This window comes from Cinclus cinclus, chromosome 2, assembly GCF_963662255.1.
Source record: "Cinclus cinclus chromosome 2, bCinCin1.1, whole genome shotgun sequence".
Classification (NCBI taxonomy): domain Eukaryota; kingdom Metazoa; phylum Chordata; class Aves; order Passeriformes; family Cinclidae; genus Cinclus; species Cinclus cinclus.
Genome location: NC_085047.1, coordinates 53,133,132 through 53,155,585, shown reverse-complemented (window position 1 = coordinate 53,155,585; position 22,454 = coordinate 53,133,132). Strand labels below are relative to the sequence as shown.

The following is a 22,454-nucleotide window of genomic DNA, read 5'->3' as shown; positions in this document are numbered from 1 at the left end:
AGTAAAAAAAAAATTGCTGAAGGTCTACAAAGTGCAACATGGCTATGCTGTATTGGTCAAGTGCAAGGTCTGGAATGTTAGGGTTTTTTTGGTGGATGAAGAGGACGTGTTTTGCTCTGCCTGCTGTGCATAAAAGACAATAATGTTTAATTATCAGGGTAATGCAGTTTTTTAAATTAGAAGTTGTTCTAAACAGTTGACCTTAAGGCTTTGTTAGTAACCCTTTTATGGTTCATAAAGAGACATGACTTGGTTACATAAGACAAGATGAAAGTGTAACATAATGTAAAAAAGGTTTGACACATTATTAATAAAATTAGTTCAAGCATTTGTTTCTGCCTTCTTAATAGCACACAGAAAGAAACTAGAAATAGCCATTCCTGTAGTGTGCTTTTGCTGTGAGTTCCTGACTCATTCCACATAACCTCAGGTATTTAATTCCAGTACCTATGTCAGCAGTCCAGCCTTGGGTTCCTTCATCACTGGTGGGAAGAGACAGACATTTCCAGGCAACTCAGTTCATCCAAGAACAAAATAATTTTTGTCACTACCTACGTTGCTTGCAATTATTGTAAAGGTGACAAGGGAAAACTAGATGTATTATAAAGGCTAAAAAGAATAATTTATAATTTCTGGAAGGTAACTAACAGTGGGTATTTTTTAAGCTTTGATATTCTGTTATACTTGATATTCTGTTTCTCTGAGACCAAGAAAAGGCCCTTAAGCTGAAATGATGAACCTGTTTACAGGAATCCCTTCCAGTGCATTGTGTGATCTAAAGGTCTGCCTGGGGAAGTAAGCATGATGCAAAGCTGCATTTCAGAGTTTTGGTCTCAGGGAAAAATCCTCATTTTTACATAAAGATTCTGAAAATCAAATGGAAAGTTTTGCAAGGGAGAACTGTTAGAGTTATGACAGCCTGCAAGATTGCACTTGTGTTAAGACATTTCTTCATCATTATTTCCAAAGCTGAAACCTGTAGTGAACTTATTCAAAATCAGTCAAAATCCTGAAATAAAGGATAAACCTTTTATATACACTGAAAAAATACTTTCTTTCAATGCATGTGCCCCTGTTCTTAATAAAACTGTATTATTCAAATCACATTAAAGGTATGTAGCATAATAACACTAAAATGAGGAGTAATAGTAATTTTCATAGTTAATTAAAGTTTTGTCTTCCTAACCTGGCTATGAAAAAGCCCTTTTTTTTCTGTACTAAATTTAGGCAAAAGTAGCCTGGCAAGATCAACACTATTTCTTTTCAGACAGATCTTTCCAGGTATGATCTGCAAATTACAGTGCACGAGTGATGGTTAAACACGACCTTGTAAATAAAGGCTATATTGGTTTGAGGATGCCTTGCTTTTCTGGTGCAACTTTCAGCTGGAATAAAAATACCTCTTGTGGTTTCACCCCATCTGACAAGTAAGCACCATACAACTGCCTGTTCACTCTCCCCCAGTGGCATGGGGAAGAGAATCAGAAGAGTAAAATTGAGAAAGCTCATGGGTTAAGACAACGGCAGTTTAATAAATAAAGCCGAAGTCACCCGTGCAGGCAAAGCAAAAGAGGGAACTCACTCATCATTGAGGTCCCTTCTAGGCTAGGTTTTCTGTGTTGGGATGGCAGGAACTGAGGAGACATATGCACTGTTGCTGGTGTGCTTGGAAGTCTGTCATCAAGTGTACAGAGAACATACTTGCCTCTCTTCTCCTGTGGTATTCAGGAATCTGGCCACTTTAGTCTTTCTCATAGGTGCTTGCCAGTATATAATCTGGCATCTCTGCTGAAAGCATAAAGGAAGACTCTAACTAGATTTTAAGGGTACAGAAATGGTATTTTGATTCTTATTAATATTGCAGCAGCACTCCAGGGATATTTAACTTCCCAAATAGCTCAATGAGTTTGAAGTAATCAAGCACTATGAATTTTCAAGTGATTGAGGAAGGAAAAGGGAGGAGCACTGTAAAATTATTTATTACATCAGAAGATAGAATGTTTAGAATGTTCCATTTACAGATATTCTTTTCACAGAAACAAAACACAAATACTTACATTAGATGAAATAGTACCAAAACCAATAACATTAGACAAAATAGTACGTACCAAAACCAACAATATAATCAAACAAAGAAATATTTAGCAAATTTATACTATTATTCTTATATCAACTTGTCAACAAATATGATGCTTCACTTCAAAACATTTAGGTGAAAATTATTATCTAATAATTTTCAAAAAGAAAATGAAGGAAAATAAGTTCCCTTCCCTTCCTCCTTTCCTGCCTTCAAGAATGCAATCAATGTAAATTGACCCATCATATACTCTGCCAATAAAAACATAAATATTATTCTCTCAGCCTTGGGTCCTTTGGTTTTTATCCTCAGTTTCCATGGAAAAGCTGGGGCTTGTAACAATTTTTGCAAACTCAGTACTTCAGAGACAGAAAAACATTTTCCCAAAGCAGTAGTGATAATACATCTGTCATCAAGTCCTCTTTTCCAAAGAAGAGGTGAGTTTTTAGCTTTGTGAGCTGTCAAGGTTAGAGAATTAAGGGGTGTGTGTGTCAGATCTCTTGTTGGAGTTTCTAAAATTCCCCAGAGAAAAACACTAATGTTGGATTATCTTTGAAGTTCTAGTATGAAGCACTAAAGAAGCTCACAGTTAAATTTTAGGGAGCACTGCAGCTGTTTCCCTTCACATATAATTTAGCTGATCATGTAGTTTTGTTATGAGGTATGGAGTATTTTGGCTGCCATTCCTTTCACTATCTCACTGAGGCATTTGGATGCTGAAGAAATCACCATTTTTTGTGTGATTAGAGGCTGAATTTGGGAGAGCTATGGATTCTGTCAGGGTTGGTACTAACTGGCATAGAGTAGGCAGCAGTAAGTAATTAATCAAGTAAGTAATAAGATCAAGGTGGATTCTCACCACCATGATCTCAGCAAGTAGGTATTTTGGGTGTAAATTTAAAAGGATTGTGTGGTAAAGAACAGGTTTTTGTTCCTGACTACAGTGTTCAATGGTATTAGTACAACACCTTTACAGATGCAAGCTGGATTTTGTGGAGAAAAAGATGACTGAAGATGACATTAGCTCAAGAGGCTTCACCAGAATGGCCTCTGTGGACCCAACTGAAGCAGAAGTCTTCAACCCAACTGATTTTGTTAAAGCCTATATGTTATATATAGGATGGTTAAGGCACCCTTGTGATCTAAATTTAAATTGCATGTCACATAGGAGCTCCAGAGTTCTTTTTTTATGTTTACTTGGGCTTTTGCCTCTCTGTATTCACATATGATTTATTATAAAATAAGTTTCGTTATTCTTAATAGTAATGGATCACTGATTCTCAAATAAACTTTGTTTTATAGAATCATGCTTTCATGTATATGATCGGGAAACATCACAGAAAAGTGAAAAAAAAAGGAAAAGAAAATATTTCCTCAGAGTACTAGTATCTTTCACAAGGATTAAAGAGCAGCTCTTTCTTAGAAATGTATCCTTTATGACTTGCTGGAGCACTGGCCAGGGCATGTATGTTATACAGGCAGTGACAACAGCCTGTGAAGTATATTTCTCTGACAGTGAACAAATTGCCTTTGATTTGTCAAGGAAGAATGTAGCCTCAAACCTTCAGAGACTGAAACAACCTTTGTTTATATCCTTCCAAATATGTTTCTTCCACCTCTAGCTTTTTTTAAAAATGGTCATTTTCTTCTGAACTTTAAAAGAAAATATATTCCTTTACCTGGTAGTATAAGCCGATGTATTATGCCCTATGTCCATAAGAGAATGCTGTGGAATCTGGTCAAACAAAAACATCCCCTGAATCATCCAGTTACTAAGAGCATGCAATAAGTTCTAGAAACACCAGTCTAACACAGAAATGTATAATGTAAATCAATAAAATATTGAGCGAGGAACTGGTCTTTGAAAGGTTGTCTGTACTGCTAAATGCAAGCAGACCATAGCCTGACTGAATGACTGAGTGATGCTAAGGGATTTTTGTGCAGAGTTCAAAAAGTTGCAGATTTCCCTTGAACAGACCTGTCTGGAGAAATAAAAAATGGACCCAGGCAAGAGACAATAAGTAGTGAGGATGAGTAGGGTCAAATACTCAGTCACTGATTTGTTTAGTGTAGATGAGGCATGAATATCCTTAAAAGTGATGCTTGTGTAATTCTCAGTTAAAATGGACTCTTCATTGATTTCTACATCCTTCTGGTTCTTCACCATGAAAGCAAGCAGCAATGTTCAGACGTCTTTACAACAGTGAGAGTAAAGCCAGGTTGGTTTTTTTTTTGAGATACAAAACTCTAATGTTTTGCCACAAATTGCAGAGCTTCATAAGGGGAAAGAACAATCCAAGGACTGTAATTATTTATCCAGTGTGGCAGATGCTGGATACACAGATTTTCATTAGTGGCTGTAGTAGGTATCTTCCCATTACATGAAAGCACTGAATTTCTTAGATCTGTTCACAAGAGAAGGTAGTTTTCTTCAACCACAACCTGTTCTTAGGTGTTAAAGAGCTTTTGGAAAGCAAGACTTTGGAGCAAGCAATTATAGTCCCCTGAAATATTTTCCAAGATTAATATTTTGTGTTTAAATTGCAGAACTGCACATGGCTGCACTTGATTGATAAAACTAATGCATCTGTTAGAGACTCACATGCATTTCTCCTGAAAATGCTCACTGAGCAACCTTGCCAAAGACTTATAATTTCAGTTTAGTCTTTGTGCAGGAACTGGGTGATTAATCTGATTTCTCAGCCCTCAACATTCTTAGATAAAAACACAGCCAAGTGAAACAAGAGGAACCAAAAGATAAAAAGCATTAAAGTATTTGAAGAGAGAGAAAAGCAGATTAAGTGACCAAATACATTCTGTTCCTAAGTATTTATGAAACTGCAAAGCCAGATCTACACATTAATGAAGAACTTTTAAAGGAAAAATACTCTGTTTATTGCTTTATTTAGCTTGAATGCCTTTGAAATCAGTCTGTTTTTATTTTTCCCTTTTCCCTCTAATTTTGTATTCAATCAGCCTTCAAATGAGAGTTATGCTTTCCAGGAACTGGATTCCCACCGATTTTGGGGAACTTTGGTCTCTTCAGTTCCACAAAAGCTTTGCATGATAAACAGTCACTTCTAAAGAAACTGGGAAACCTTGGAGTTCAATTATCTTATCTCTTGGATAGAACAGTATAAGCACGGAGTCAAGAGCATTTATGCTTAATATCCATTTTTGACATAAGGATGCAGGATGGCACCTCATAAAGCTGAGCTAACAGAGTGAAATCTGAATTTGCCAGGCACAAATGGGAGGTGATTACCATTGTTATTACAGAAAATATTAAATAGTGCAACAAAATATCACTACACAGAAACAGTCAAAGAGCCTGAAAATGAAGAAAAGAAGGCATTAAATTTTTTAGTGTTCAGGTTTCTTTCAAATAACTCAATATCCTGCTGCAATCTAAAAGGACAGTCAGAAAAGGAAAGTGGAACTAAGAATGACTCTCTATCTTGTTTTGGCTTTTGCAACAAGCTGAGCAAATGCGGAACAGAGTGGTCTCCAGTGATGCCGACAGAAATTCTCACATGAGCAGGCAATGCCCAAAGGAAGAATCTCTCTGTTCTGGTTGCTTTCCTGCCCATCCCTCATTTAAAGCTTTTCTTAGCTAATTTTTCTCTGATTAAACTCTCGCTGTCTCTTGTTCTTTAGTTGCATTCAGCATATTTGCAGCTCCCTTATGAATTTTGAGAGGTTGGTTTATTAATTTGTAACTTCTCCTTCTGGCGATATTGCAGCTACAGAAATAGACAAAGTGGTAGAATGTTCTGGAGGCGAGGGAGCTCACTGGTTCTATCACACAGTGGAACTACAGCTAACTTGGATCCTAACCCCTACTGCTTGACCTCCTAATGCTTGGAGGCTTTACCAATACAGGACACAAAACCAACCTGAATGTAAGAAAAAGTAGAGTCATAGAATGAGTTGGGATGGAAAGGAGCTTTAATTGTTAATTTCTCACTCGTCCAGGTGTGTGGATTTTGCTTTTTACATTCCCTGTGTTGCTATATTAAGTTTTTTCAAATACATATTGATTTTGGCCTTGTAAAATGAACTTGAACATCTGAGATTATAAACAAAACATGTTTATAGTCTCAATTTATTCAGAATGAATACTGAGAGACTGATCAGCCATTATTTCTATTCTCTTGTGGGGTAGTGCATTTTGTAGAAACTATTGGTACAGACAGGAAATATACAGAGGTCTATGAAGGGTGCCTTGGGAGTAATAGGATTGAAATGACAGGGACTTAAGCAAATACATGCCCAGACATATTTATCTTCTTGCTTACCAGTGCTCCCAGGTGTTTTCTGCAAAGTTACTCCCTAGACCATGAATTCTGGCTTGCATGGTTGTGAAGGGTTATTCTGTCCCAAATGCAGGACTTGATGTAGAAATGTCAGCTTTATTTTCTGTTTGCTGTGGAAACATATGGTATGTGGAAATGCACCAGCCAGGTGTGCAAAAAGAGGGATCCAGTATAACAGATGTAAACTCATATTCTATTTTCTCTTCAGATACGTACAGGGCTTCTGTAATTGTTTTTCCCTACAAAAATGTCTTGAATTATGGTGGTTCTAACACTTGCCCAGAGTGGGAGCTAGAAGTATTATACGAACATCACAATTCTGAAGTTTTGAGCTATTTTACACAATCATCCCAATGCCCAATAACTGATTCATTTTCCCTTACCACTGGGAAGTCTAACAAAGCTATTTATGCACAGCTGGTTCCTAACAACTGCATTCTACTTTCTACTGCCTTTTCTAAGCAATTAATCAGAATCACTGCAATTATAGATAAGTCCTGACTTATTTAATAGATATTTAATACGTTTTTTTCCTTCTGTACTTCATTTTACTGAGGAGTAATGAATCAAAATAAGAGGTTCTGCTTGTGTTGATGTAGCAAATGAGAAATTTAAAATGGTCAAAGCTGCAATGTCATTAATCCTTTTAACAAAGCATTTCAGGTTTTACTTTTCTGGATTCCTTTTATTTTGTTTCCTTCCTCCTCATATTTGAAGTTACACAATATAATAATTAAAGTAAAAACCCCTGGAATTGTATTGTATTCTTGGTGAGAGGAATGTAAGCTCTGGATTTTATGATGAAGGCATCTGTGCTGTGAATTTTTTCTGCTGTAGGGACCTGATGTGACTCAGGTTGCCCTGACCGTACACCAGGTCTTGTGTTCTGGTGCTCTGATCCCAAGTGTCCTGGTTTTAGGAATAGAGTTAACGTTCTTCTTAGTAGCTGGTATGACGCTGAGTTTTGGGTTTTGTGTGAGTATAATGTTGATATCACACTGATGTTTTGGTTGCTCCTGAGCAGTGCTCACCCTCAGTCAAGGACATCTCAGTGTCCCGTGCTCTGCCAGTGGGCAGGTGCACGAGAAGCTGGGAAGGAGCATGGCCAGGACAGGTGACCCAAACTTGCCAAAGGGATATTCCATACCTTAGAATTCCATGCCCAGTATATAAACTGGGGGAGGCTGTCTAGGGGTGGGGCCAATCTCTGCTCAGGCATGGGCTGAGCAGCTCTCAGCTGTGGGTGGGCAACCACATTCTGCACCAGTTGCACAATGGGTTTCATTCCTTTCTCTCTTTTTCTTGATCATTAGTATTGTTGTTGTTGTTTTATCTTTCTTTAATTCAATTTTTCAACTGCTCTTATTTCAACCCATGCTTTTTATCTCTTTCCAATTTTCCTCCCCACCCCACCCCAGAGGAGTGGGGTGGTGAGTGAGCAGCTCTGTGGTATTTTGTTGCCAGCTGGGGGTTAAACCATGACAATGAGTGAGCTCATGGTCCCTTAAGGACCGGTCACATCTGGACAGCTGTCACAGCTGCAGATAGAGCTGAGTAAAAGTTGACCAGTTGTTTGCATGCTGCACAAATCATGACTATTGTGATGATTTGCTCCAGCTGACACAAGATTTAGAAGAGACAGACCTGAGAAGATTCATAGGATTTGGTGCAAGAATCAGGGTTTCTGGCCTGAGGCAGAAACTCTCAGTATAACTGTACCCAAAGGAATCCAGAGCATTGTCCCTAGCTTTTGAAAGGAAAATGTAGAGCAGATCTAGTTAATAACATCAAAGCATTTAAATTGAAATTAAATGTTGTTTGTCTTAACGAAGCAGTCCTCACAGAGTAAGTGCTGAAATTCTCAAATACAGTCTTTGGAGGAAGATAAAAAAAAGAACATGCAGTGACATGTCTAAAGGGAGAATCAATCTACCAAATTTAGGAGTCTTCTTAGTGAGATTGGGAGTTGAATCTGTTATTAGTGCCAATGCTTTTCACAACCAATAGATAGAAAATATTGACATGTGAATTTGAAATAAAAGTAAATATAAGAGCTTAGATTTTCATTAAGTATCTGTGAAAATTTGTAAAATATGAAAAGTAAAGTATTCTAGAGAAAGAAAAAGCAATTGAGCTTGAGTCTTGTCAAATAGGAGCACAGTCACTAAGAAGTGTGTGTGACAAAGCAGCAGAGCAAACCTTTTTTACCAATGTGTCTGTAATGGAACTACAGCATAGCACAACAGAGAATCTGACCATGACTTCAAAAAAGTATTAATAAGAAAGTTTATGATAAATGTTTTTGGCTGTTTCCTCCTCAAAAAAGTCGTTAACATTCATCTGTTGGCGAATGTTATTAGAGATAGTTCTTTGTGCTACAGCGTAACTTACTTGTATATGTCAGAAAGGAAATAATTCTTTTTTAACATATTTCATTTCTAGACAACAAATTACATCCTTTTTTTATATAACATACTCAACCACTTATTGATGTCAGATTGAGAATTTAATTTGGACCTCAGATTTTGTTAGACTGCTTTTGAAAATGTAAAAATGAGCCCCTGGTCGCAAGGTTTATTTTATATCTTTTTGTATTCCTAGTACAGTGAAATATATACTTGAAGGTAATATTGTGATATGGTAAGGAGTTGACAACTTATTGTGATGATATATTATTTATAAAAGTATCATTTCTTTAAAGACCATATATAGTTAATAGTATCAGTTGCTATTTCTTCATCATTTCATTGACTGAGAGATGTATTCTAGCAAAACCAAAGATCAGATTTAATCAGAAGTGAAAATTAAATCCTGTGTTATGTATATGCTTGGATCAGGCTCTGTTATTATTTATACCAGATTGTTTTTGCTGGCACTGTGAATAATTTCTGCTTTTCAACAGTCTCAGGGAAGAGCCAATTCCCAGCATGACAACTAAGAGAATGAATACCAGAACATTTTGAGATGGGCAGACTCTATGAAGGAGCTAAAGATGTGAAATCAGCAATAATCATATAGCAACATCCCTTGTGTAATTACAAACTGCTGGAAGCTATTGGAAGTCATCATAATGTGAAAATATAAACTTGCTGATTGCTAATTACGTAGAGACTGTGTCAAAGTCAAATAGCATAATACTGACAGTACAAAAGATACTCAAGAATAGTAAAAAAATAACTCCAATCTCTCCAATTAAGGAAGAAAATTATACTACAGTGAAAATACTTTGGCATAGGCAGTGCAGAACTGGCAAATTAATGTCACAGTATATTTCTCTTTGTGCTAGTCACAAAATACCTGTGTAAAATAGTTTTTATTTTATAGTTCAGCAGGGGACTTACATGTCTACTTAGATTTAGTATGTGATCATCTTAGATGTAATGCCATCCATTTATACAGGAATTGTCCTTTGCTGGAGCACGTCTTTCTTCCATCCACTTTTAGTCTACCTTTCTAAGAGAAATGTTTCTAATGGTTATAGTATAAATGTGAATTGACCAGAGAATATTGTCATTAAGACTTTATCCTTATTTTTCGCTGTAGAGAAGGGCTTTTCAGTGGATAAATTAAAAATGTAATAAGAATTTGGAATGAGTAATAAAATATATTATTCACAGATTAAATTACTTGATTTATTCAAATATTTGTTACCTGTGAGTAATGTCTGTGAGACAGGCTACATAGGCAACATTTACACCGTGAGTCCCAGGAAGGTTTCCCTGCCCTCAGTTCCTGTATGCTCTCAAAAATTTACTTATGAAGCATGAAAACAACATCTTCCCCTCATTTCCTCCTGTCCTCCACAAGGACCAGAAGGAACAAACTCACCTCTTCTGTGCAGCTGAACAACAAGACTATAGGGTTCAACACTGTGCACACTTTTCTTCCATATATATATAACTTTTCCCTGTTCAAAACCTTCCTTCATTTTTTGGTTATGTAATAAATGTAGCTGTAACTGTTGACCATATTTCACAGCATATGATGACAATCTCTTTGCCACAAAAATGAAAGAGGTAGTCAAATCTGTGAGAATTAGTTTGGACATTTTTAATAATTTCATACAGTTCATTGATAAATTAAACTTCAAAATAAGTTTTAGCAAGAGATTTAGGATAATTTTCCAGATATCCACAGAACACTTTGGATTGGTTTGTAATTAATGTGCAAAAGTTATTGCAAATGAAGCTCAGAACCATAAAGAAAAATCTTCAGTGAAGAGCCAGATATTTTTGTTGTTTCAGGACATTGCTAGCCAACCTTGCCAATGTATTGCTACATTAAAAACACACTAGCATGAAGGTGGATATTTGGACCTCTCAGAAATGCATTATATCATCTGTAGATAAAGACAGTGTGTTGTGTTTTCTGTTACAGATCTTTGCCTGCAGCACTAGAACTGCTTCCCTATGCATACAGCTCTTTAAATGCAGACATAGTATTTTATGTGCTTGCTCCATGCCATGCCATGCCATTCCATTCCATAGTTGTTTCTTATGTATTTTGTGTCAAGCAAGTAATTTAAAGCATGTTACCAAGGCTGCTCCCTCTGAGTCCAGCCACAGCAAATGTATAATCTGAGTATTCTTCTGTAATCAGAGGATCCAACCTGTGCTAGAACTCACCTGTCACAGTCATATTTTTGAAGAAAAGTGATTGCTGATTTCTTATGAAATTATTACTTTAAAAATTGTCTCTTCAGTGTCTGGGATTTGAAAATTTTCTGCACTTACTAAAAAATTTCCTGTGCCTCAGAACACCATCCTTGACACATTGTACCTTAACCACACAGTCTCAACACCATAAAATCTGAGTATTAGAAGACAAGAGGCATTTTTTTTAAGCCTGCTCAGAAATGCTTTGTCTATTAACACTGACAGTTTTGCCTTATTAATGTTTAAAGTTTAGAACTAAGCAGTGCAGTGCCCACTCCATCATGGAGGATCCTCCACATGGTGCATTCAGCCAGGATCTCCTCATGGCATGAAGTACCTCTGCCTCAATTCTGGTCTGCCCAGTCCCAGGGCAGCCTAGTATTTGAACATTGGAAAAACTTGTGACTTTTGCTTAGTTTTCTCTACATTGCAAACAGGAACACTAATTCCCTTTTAGCCATGCTTGGCAAGGAGTAGGTCCCCTGCATCTGCCTTTGCTAGCCACTGGCAGCTGTTCCTTCGCACAGGTCCCCAACACTGTGAAAGTGGCCAAGGGTGTTTAGAAAGGGGGCACAGGCAAGACTTAGGAGCTGATTACTTTAGGTGAGAGGATACACGGTGGGAAGGTATGAAGAGGAGGAAGCTAACATGGACCTGGCATTCTCTGGGGCAAAAAGAGAAAAATATTTTATTGAGGAATTATTCCATGAATCACACTTTTTCACTACTCAAGTAAAGCACTAATCTGTACCTACTCAAGCTAATTAAATTGAAAAATATTTTAGAGAAAATAAACTTGGCAAAAACATAACTTTGAAACCATCTGCTCTGACTACATACACTATTATTCCAGACATTTTTACCTTGAAAGAGACAACCTGAAACTTTGAAAATGCATTTTTCCTAATGGAGGAACACATTCTGTTGCTCTTCTTTAAGGCTATTTTCGAGATCCTTACAGAAGGAGTAAATTTTTTTTTATCTTTCACAACAGTCAGAGGCAGCTTCACTGTTGGTGTCTGGTAGGCAAATTTGTCTCTACTGAAGGCTCTGACATTTCATTAATGTACACCAGGTTTGAATTTGGCTGAGGTAATAAATTCTGACAAGATCCAGACATATATAGAAAGATGCATGCTGACTCTCATTTCATTCCAATCTAAAGAGCATTTTTTACCAGTAGTAATCCCAGTGATTTTAGAAACCATTTGAGAAGTTACCTGCTATTCATCCCCAGAGGAACTTGGCTCCTTTGGTTATAAATATTATCAAAATAAGGTAGAGATCCCAAAATAGTTACATTTGAATCGAGTTCAAATCTGAAATTATTTAGTGAAAAAAAAGGTTTTGTAATAAGACAAAAAAAGTTTCTGCATAGCCTTACTAAGTATTCAGCTAATGATTTAATCCACTGTATGTATGTAATACATTCATAAGCATGCGAATGTATTGGGTTTGCATGGCAACATTTTGATAGCTGGGCTGCTTAAGTGAGATGCTGCCAGAAGATTTCTCCCCTTTCTCCCATGCTCAGTGCCAGACACTCCAAGATGGACACACTTCTGGCCAAAGCTGAACATCACTGGTGATGGTAGTACCTCTGGGATAGCAGATTTAGGAAGAGGAAAGAAGTTAGTGCACAGGAACAATTTCAGGCAGGGTACGAGACAGTGAGACTATGTGAGCAACTCAACTCTGCGCCCAGGAGAAGGAGGGGGAGAGGATGTTCCAGGTGCCAGAGCAGAGACTCCTCTGCAGCTGGTGAGGAGGACCATGCAGCTGTCACCCTGCTACCCATGGAAATCCATGGTGGAACAGACATCCACCTGCACCCCTGGGTAACTCTGCACTTGGAACATGTGGATGCATAAAGGAGGCTGTGACCCACTGGAAGCCCTGCACTGGACCAAGTTCCTGGCAAGACCTGTGGTACTGTGGAGAGAGTAGTCCAAGCCAGAGCAGGTTTGTTGGCAGGACCTGACTCCATGGAGGACCCATGTTGGAGCAGTCTGCTCCTGAGGAAATGTACCCCATGGAAGGGACCCAAGCTGGAGCAGCTCATGAAGAACTGCAGCCTGTGGGAAAGAGTCATGTTGTAGAAGGTTGTGGAGAACTGTCTCCCATGGGAGGAGCCCTGCAGTGGAGCAGGGAAAGAGTGTAAGAAATCCTCCCCCTGAGGAGAAGTAGTGGCAGAGACAACGTGAGGAACTGATCACAGCCCCCATTCCCATCTCTTTGCACTATGTGGGGGTAGAAATAGAGAATTCAGAAGTGAAGTTGTGCCTGGGAAAAAAAAGAAGGGCTGAGAGAAAGCTGGTTTTAAGATTTGATTTTATTTCTGATTATTCTACTCTGGTTTGATGGATAACAAATTAATTGCCCCAGGTTGAGTCTATTTTGCCCTTGATGGTATTTGGTGAGTGATATCTCCCTGTCTTTGTCTTACCCATGAGCGTTTTGTTATGTCTTCTGTCTTTCCTCTCCCCACCTGAGGAGTGGAGTGATAGAGCAGCTTTGCTGGGCACCAGGCATCCAGCCAGCGTTAAATCACCAGAGTAACGGAAGGAAAATACTTATTTTCATTCCCTTTTTTTTATTTTTTTTTCTTTTTAAATGCAAGTCTGACCCTCTTTGATGCAACATATGTTGCATATATGTTCTCCTATTCTATGCCTTTTATGTCAGCTCTTGTGTGATGCTACTGTATCTCATTTTTATAAAAGAAAACAATGGGGAAACAGGAACTAGTGATCAAAGAAAATTATGACATAAAACCTTGATATATACTTCTTTGAAAAGCTATCTGAAAAAAAAAAAGTATTTACTTGGTTTGTGGGGATTTTGATGAAGTTCAGTTTAAAGGATCATATTCTAAAAAATAAAATCCCGTCATGGTAACAGACCATAAAGTATCACACAGGATAGGTGTGTATCCTGACAAGGGCTAGTGAAACACTGGAGGATGTTAGCACTTAGTTCACATTATAAGCATTTTGTAATGCATCTGTAAGAGTTTTGTCAGTATTAAAGCATTTAAAAATGTGATTCTTAGAGAATTACCAGGGAACATACTGAGAACAGTTTGTTCATGGCTGTGGAATTCAGTTTCTTTGTTTGCAGACCTCAGTTGTGCTCCTTGGTTTCATATCAGCTTCTACCTCATACTCTGTGAATTCTCCACAAATGCTGGTGATTAAATAATAGAAGTATTTATGAGGTTGCTTTTCAGTTTCAAGTCAGATTTTGAAGTCCGTGTGTTTCTCAGTCTGTTGACTCCTTGTGCACTCAACCAATGAAGAAGTGAAGCTTTATTGTGAAAAGTAGATGTTTGTTTCTTGGCACTATACTTTTTGGTATTGAAGGAAAGGCAGGTTGACCCAGCCCTGTCTTACTGGTATAATCAGTATGAGTCAGCTTGCACAGGCTGTGGATTTCTTTTAATCTTTTTAATCTCTACCTACTAAAGGTACATAGAATGAAAAAAAACTTTACAGTGGTAGCAAGAAACTAACTCTCTTTCTTTCTTCTCTCTGTAGTTTGTTGCTCAGCCCAACTGCCAGCAGCTGCTTGCATCCCGCTGGTACGACGAGTTCCCTGGATGGCGGAGGCGACACTGGGCGGTGAAGATGTTGACATGTGTTGTGATAGGACTCCTTTTCCCAGTCTTCTCTGTGTGCTACCTGATAGCTCCCAAAAGCCCACTGGGGCTGTTCATCAGAAAGCCATTTATCAAGTTTATCTGCCATACTGCGTCATACTTGACTTTTCTGTTCCTGCTGTTGCTTGCCTCTCAGCACATCGACAGGTCAGACCTCAGCATGCAGGGACCCCCACCAACCGTCGTCGAGTGGATGATATTACCGTGGGTCCTGGGTAAATGTATTACTAAAGAAAATACAGTGAAAAGTATTTTGACCACTGTGGTTTTGCCAAGCATTCCTGAGGCAGGATACAGCAGAGTTCTGACATGAATTATTGATCTACCAAAGCAGGCAACTGGTCCATCTCCTCTAGTGCTTAGCAAGAGTAGTTGGCAATGTAGACAAACAGTAGAGTTTGAAAATCCATAGTGTCACCATCTGATAGATTACGGTGAGGAAAAACAACAGATTTCAAGGCTTCCTTCCTATGATTACGCAGTGCCCTGTAACATATATGTTGTTTTCCTTTTAATATCTATTTTTCTCCAGACCAGAAATCGTCCTGGTTCCTGTAAGTGTCCATGTTTAAAAATTTGCTAAGCTACTTTTAAAAAGAATCCCTTTGCTGCAAGAATTATTTTTCATATAGGGAAATGAGGCATAAGGTAATTTCTGTTGTGTTATTACTAAACTTAGTTACCTACAGCATGCTTCCTTTCAAATGACAGATGTACCTATTGCAAATAGTGAGGATCAGCATTTTCAAGAGAGTATTTTCATTAAAATATGCACACAGGGTATTTTTCCGGTGGAAGAACATGTCACTCAATTCAAATCGAATATCCTCTATCAGAAAGAATAAGAAAATTCCCTAGCATTTTTAAAATGGAAAAAAAAAACAACTTACCTCTCTATCCTCATAGTTGAAGATTAAAATTTTCGTCTGGGTGTGTGGATCATATCATCCTTAAACGTGATTCTTCCTTCCTGTGACCCTAGTATTATCTTAGGTGCTCCCTAACTTTGCCTGTCTACCCTGACAGATGGTAATTTCTCTCCGTGTGCTGTGGTCTCTCCCCTTTTTCTGATTTTAAGAATCAAAACAAGTTGGACCAGGTCAGATCAAATGTATTTGTAAAAAATAAAATTATAGAAGGAGAGCACAAGAATTTAGGTTTGATATATTCATTAAAATTCTCATCACATAGACAGGTACCTGCACAAACATTTCTAATTTTTTTTTTTTGGTGGGATTTTGATACTGTGCCTGATATTCTGGAGAACAATAATTCAGTGCTTTTCCTCTGTATGTACCTTTGTAGAGCACTGAGGGAAGCAGGAGGCAGGTGTACATCTGCTTTCACTTAGAAAAACAAGTGTTCATGACTGAAAACCCTGTCCACACTTACTTGTCAGGCACCTGTCAGAAGGACCTGCCTTCTACAGGTGAGCTGCTTTTTGGGTTTTTCCCTAGGTTAGCACAGCAGTCCTCGCCATCAGCCTTCACTGTGAAGTGTGTTTCCCTTGGCTGGGTAAATATTTCTAATACATTAAAAAGGTAGAATCTAAGATTATTATGAATAAATTATTCAGTCTGGGAGGTTGTCTAGACTGGTATTTCTTACAGACAAGTCTGTACAAGTCAGAACTTATTCTGTAAGCAAGTTTCATGTTTAAATATTAGAAGAAAAATTTCCTCCAGTTCATTTTCCCAGTTTTGTACCATCAAGAAATGAGAAAAGTAATATAAAAACTATTATCTACATACACTACTTCCTTCTAAATAAATGCTGCAAGGCTGAGAAGGAGCCGGAGGCTCTTCTGTGCTGTGCCATGTCCAGAGGAGATAGTAGTATCTTTTCTGTCTGGCCTTCCAAAAGCAGGTGGTCAGTATCTATTCAGCTTTCACAATATCCTGAGTCTAAAGGACAATAAGAACAAATTAAGAGCTGACACATAGACCTGGACATGCCAAAGTGGGTTTTGCCATTAACCTGTCTTTTAATACAGCTGAAAGAAAGAAGCACAATTTGAGAAGGGCATAAGCTAGTTTCTGGTAAAGGCAATTCAAAAATTTTAGTGACTAGCTCCTCCCCATAAAACACTCAGTGGGAAGAGGAAGAACCTCTGTTGCCCTCAACCTCTGACACTGTTGTTTACTTAGGAATATGTTTAATTGACTCAGGGTCCCAAAGCACTTGTTTGAAGAAGCTGTAAACCCTGAGAATTATGGCATTTAAGATGACTATCGTTTCTAAAAGGAACATTAATGTTTTCAGTATAGACTCATGTGGCTGGATTATTCCTGTGCTGAACGAACCCTTCATCTGCAAGCAGTACAGGTCAAGTCAAGGGAGCCTTTTCCATAAACAAAAGTTCATGAGCATGGATAAAGATCAGTGTTTTGATATGATTGGTTAAATAGCTTGTAGTCAATCTAGACTGCGGTGTTCAGAAAAAATCATGCCTTCCAAAATCTCTTGCATCCAAAATGATGCATTTTCCACACTGATCTATAGTGTTTCCTAACTAGCAGTTTCCTGTTCCAGTTTCACTTTTTCTGTGTTCAGCTCTCAGATTTTGATTGCTATAGTGCCTTAGCCTGGCCAAAATATGAGGCCTCAGATTCACGCATTATAATTTAAGGTAATTCCTTTGGTACCTGATTTCCCTGTACCAGTGAAGGAGACACACATCTCCACAGGACGTTCCTGCTCACAGCAGGTGATGAACGTGTCTGTTTTAGCTTTTTTGTTTGTATATTTAGGTCTTTCTCATGTTGTGTTTTTCTGTTTGGTTGCTTTTTGTTGAGGGTCTTGTTTTTGTTCATTTTGTTTTGATGGATTTTTGGTTTGTTGTCTTTTTCAGTCCTTTTGGTGGTGGTGGTTGTTTTTCTAAAGGAATGAATTTCAGCCAAACTCTGCTCTTTTCCTATTCACATACATATAAACTCTAGTCTAGTCATCTTTTAATAAACTGAATATTTTTCTTAATTCCCTATCAATACGCTAAATTTTATATCCAGGCTGCAATTTAGCTTGTTGTCTCATCCCTTCATATCATAAAATTATGCACTATTCTTTAAAATAATAAATGAAGCACTCTTCATGGGAGATTGTATCTATGGTACATAGAGATGTTTTTTGCATTTCTGGATACAAAAAAAAAAAAAATGTCATTTGAGTCAAAACTAGTGTGGCTCTGGGGTTATAATTCTTCTCTGAAACCTGCAACATGACCAAGTAAATACTTCCTGGGGAAAGGATATCCTGAATCAGCAGCTACATGTCAAAACAATAGATTTTTTTTTTCCTTAATTCAAATAGCTCTGGATGTACTTTGCATTTTAATACTACCTCTCTTAGAATTCAGAGAGGAAGAAGAGCTGTTGTAGGTTTCTCATCAACATGAACTTCAGGACACTAATATTTCATGCAACTTAGGAAGTTTCAAGAATGTCCATAGTGACCTAAGCTCTCCAGTGAGCAAATAGTAATTAGCATTTGCCAACTACTATGTAATAGAAGGCTGAATGTGCATAATTAGCACATATTAAAAGTGTCACTAGAGTAGGAGGCTCAGAGGAAAAACTTGTATGGGGTTACATTTCCATGGAGACTATCGACTTCACCTTTTAAAAGTCTCTTGAGAAAACTTCTGCATTAATTTTCTACTTTACATGATTAGATGATTACACAAGTGGTGCTCCAGTGTGTGGTGATTATCTGCAGAACAGTAGGTCAGTGTTATGAGGCTGTCATAACCTTAAGAATTAGTTGTGGAAAAATTTCTCAGTAAGAGGAGTTAGAATCTCCTGTCCTTGCACTTAATCAAATAAGAAACAAGTTTGGGCTTATAAGGAAAATTAATTGTCATCATATTATTAGCAGTTGCTTCACAGTACAGAAACATAGGCCTGTTTACTATACTTGAGAATCAATCACCGTAGAAAAATGCACAGAAAAATCAAGAACATCATCTTGGGAAAAAAAACAAGGAAGAATAACTTTTTTTCTATCATCACATTCCCCATCCAGTTGATGAGTGTCCTTTGAGCATGATAGCAGTGATTCAGAGGGGAAATCAAATAAGACCCAACTTCACCCCCTGTGTGCCTTGACTGCAGCTAATGTAAGGATCATGTTGATCCTGTACGTTCGTCATAGCTGTTCTTCTGCCCTAAACCATGGCCTCAAACCTAGCAGTGACTCTGCTAAGTGTCCTCACAGTGGGCATTTGTTTCACCAGCAAATGCTATGAAATTCAGAGGAGAAAGGCATCAACCAGAAAAATTTAGTGTTCAATAGTTGTGGTTAAAAATCCAGTTTCACAGGGTGGCTGCAGCAAAAGACATTTTTTAGGCAATTTATTTTGATGAGTTTTTTGCTCTTTTATGGTTATATTTAAATGTTCATTTTGATTGCATTGTTCAAAAACCTGCCTCGAGCACGAATGCAGCCTTACTGGATCTCATGTACAATGTGTTCCCCATCCTTTCTGTCAGAATGGTTTATACTATTGGAGTACATGAATCTATAGAGAATGTGGATGTTTGAGAACTGTGTAAAATTGCAAACATATGTGGTTAGCAAGCTGCTGGTGGGATGTATGGGAATGTATGGTCTTGTGAGTCCTTAGCACAAAGTACCTCAATACTGATGGCACAGCAAGACACTTCAGAATAACTGACCATAGAGGGGGCAAGTACAGTGTGCATCTCCTAAATTAGGTCAAGAAAATGTTGTGTAAAAAAATTAAACATTTAGTATGAACTGATGTGTTTAAGGGAGCAGATATAGAGGGTAGTATGGGTGCAAGATGAAATAGTGCATAACCAATAGTGACATATATAGCACAGAGGAGAAAAACAACCCCGGACAGAGCAGGAACACAACTTTGTTTAAGGAAGGATAATGCACATAATGTCCACAAAAGGCCATTAACTCCATACTACTGCTCAACACAGGCTAACTGCAAAGACAGGTCACATTGTTCAGGTTCCTATGCAGTCAGATCTTTAATTTCCCCAGGGACAAATATTTCACAGCCTCTCTCACAGTGCCTGTGTCTTAGTAACTGGTAAACCTTTTTACTGATTCTAGGAGCAATTTCCCATACCACAATATGCAACCATTATTTCCCATCCTTCCAATAGGCACCCCTAGAGTTAGTCTGGCTCCAGCTCTTCAGAACCAGCTATTTCATTAGTGGATGACAACAGTGATACAGAATCACAGAACATTCTGAGTTGGAAGGGACCCACAAGGGCCATATCTGAAGTGAATGGCCCATACAGGGATCAAACTTACAACCTTGGCAATATTAGTGCCATCCTGTAACCAACTGAGCATTGAGAGTATTAACCTCCCATTAGTTTTTTCTTCTTTAGCCTGAGCAAAATCAGCTCCCTCAGCTCTTCTCCTCATCACGTGGTCCAGAGCCCATTTAGCTTGATGGCCTTCCATTAGGTTCGCTTCACAGAGTTAATATCTCTTCTTTGCTAAGTATTCCAGAACTGGACTCAGTAATGAAATTGTTTATTTAAATATCAAGAGAGACACTTGTTCTCCAGACTGCCTGTATCTTACCATAATAGGACCTTTTACTCAATTACTTTAACTCAATTTTTAAGTATTTAAGGTAGATATTTTCTATATAGATGATTTTATTTTATTCTTTGGTTGTTGGTGATGTTGGTTGATAATGCGGCATTTTGTACTTTAGGATTTGATCTAGAATAGTCTTGTTTTTTCCAAAATGGAGGCAAAAGAAAAGTTGTTTTGTTTCTACTATAATAATAATTTTTTAAAAAGCCAGGTCACTTTTTCCTTGGGAAGTACTTTTAATAGTGCCTCTGCCATTCATTTCTACTTCTTTGCTTGACCTGATGCAGGACTCAGACTGTGCACAATTGCTCCCCTTACAAACAGATATTTACCCATGCAAAAGCCAGAGATGTATGATTTTGAACATGTTCTCTTGAAATAGTTGTACTTTGTTAACAAAATACACCCCAGAGAGTGGAAGCCCCTGAATTATGCCAGGATGCCTCTTGTTACCTTCATACACCTTCAACAGCCCAGGTGTGCAACAGAAGAGCTTTATCCAATCTCATCAATACTCAATTCCCAGAAAGGACTTTGCTTCACTGAGCTTTAGATCATTAGCAGATTGTCTCACTTCTTCTTGTGTCTGTGAAAATCTCCTCATCACATAGCAGAGCAAAGTTGAGTTTGTCAGTTGAATGGTTTCATAGCCCAGCAAAAATATGTTCTCCAAGAAAGATGCTAATAGGCTGTTGTTGGTCTTGGCATGCAGAGAGTGACCCCAAGGAACCTCATGCTTCCCTTTGCTTAATGGTAAGGAACAAAAACAGCACAGAGAAACCAACCTTTTCTGGGAAAGGTAAGGCCAAAATTAGCAAGAGATCCACAAAACCTTTTGAGACAAAAGATAGTTCAGGATATTGGCTTTCATATCTCTGTCCGACAAATGTTGGTGTTATTGTTCACAGTGATACTTTAAGCATAATTATAATTATAAACTACAAAAGGCAGTGTCATGGAGATGGCATAAATCTTTGTGAATTTCCACAGTTGCTGAAAAATTGGTTTTGCGGTAGCTCAAGTCTGAGTACAACATAGGGATTTAGACAGGCTGTGTCTAATTTTTTTTCCTTACAACCTAAAACACCTTTGAATAGATTTCAGAGGGAAGTTATTTTTTGTTGTTTGTTTCTTTTGCATGAGACTAAGAGATGTGCTCCTTAAGAGTAAAATTACAGCTCTAGGTAGTTATAAAGGATCAAACAAGATAGATGCAAAGGGTTTTCTAACTGAAAGTTGCCTGCCAACACTAAAACATGCTGTGTTGAACCCAAGATTTTATCCAAAGGAACAGAGAATTTTTTAAAGAGTATTGAGCTGCTGCCCTGCTCAAAGTTGCATGGTTTGCCATAAGTCTTAATTTATGACCAGAAAAGCAGGTCCACTTTTTTGAAAAGATATTTCAGTATCTAATATCCAAAGATTTCAAGACTGGAACTACAGCTTCAAAATCAAAATCTATAGAAAAGTATCTAAAATAAAAGCTAATCTTATTAGTGTATATTTATTGATACATCTACACACTAATCATATGCAGTATGTGATATCTATGACTAAAATCTTAGGGATTTTTAAAAAGTGCTATGAGAATTTTAATAAAAGATGTTATTTTTCTAAGAACATTTATGAGTGCTCTTTGATTTTCTAAGACATATTTTCATTTTGCTGCTTTGAATAAAACTTATTTTATTATATGTAGGGTTTATTTTCGATGAAGCAATTTTTTTCATTAATGTTCAGAAAATTTTGTTGCAAAAAAGAATTAGCTCACAAATTCAATTTCTTTTTCTGAATTCATTTTATCTGATCAATTTTAGTTGATTTCTTGATTCAGGCAAACTAACCTTCAGTCAAATGGTTGCTATTGATCAGCTTGCGTGTATAATAATTGGCAGTGCTTTACAAAACCTCTCCATGGTGTCTGTCATTTCCATGTGGTCTGTGGGATTCCTGCCCTGAATTTATCTATTTCATCCCATTAAAATCATGGGCATTTAATTAAATGTGTCTCTGTCATCTCAGGCTGTTTCAAAATATCCATGTTATTTCTCTTTTACTGCTCCAGTATGGGGTTATAAACAATGCAGCAAGTGTTTGAAAGTCTGACCCTCAACTTTTTAATTTAAGTCCTTGATTAATGAAGTGGAAGAGCTGCATAA

At 37.6% G+C, this 22,454-nt stretch overlaps 1 protein-coding gene across 1 annotated transcript in view; it reads left to right on the top strand.

The window, feature by feature from the left end:
• TRPC4 (transient receptor potential cation channel subfamily C member 4) overlaps positions 1-22,454 on the top strand; it is a 78,748-nt gene that overhangs the window by 28,388 nt on the left and 27,906 nt on the right. Inside the window, exon 3 of the mRNA XM_062514724.1 lies at positions 14,585-14,921. Within this exon, the coding sequence (XP_062370708.1) occupies positions 14,585-14,921 (337 nt within the window). The remainder of the gene's footprint in view (positions 1-14,584; positions 14,922-22,454) is intronic.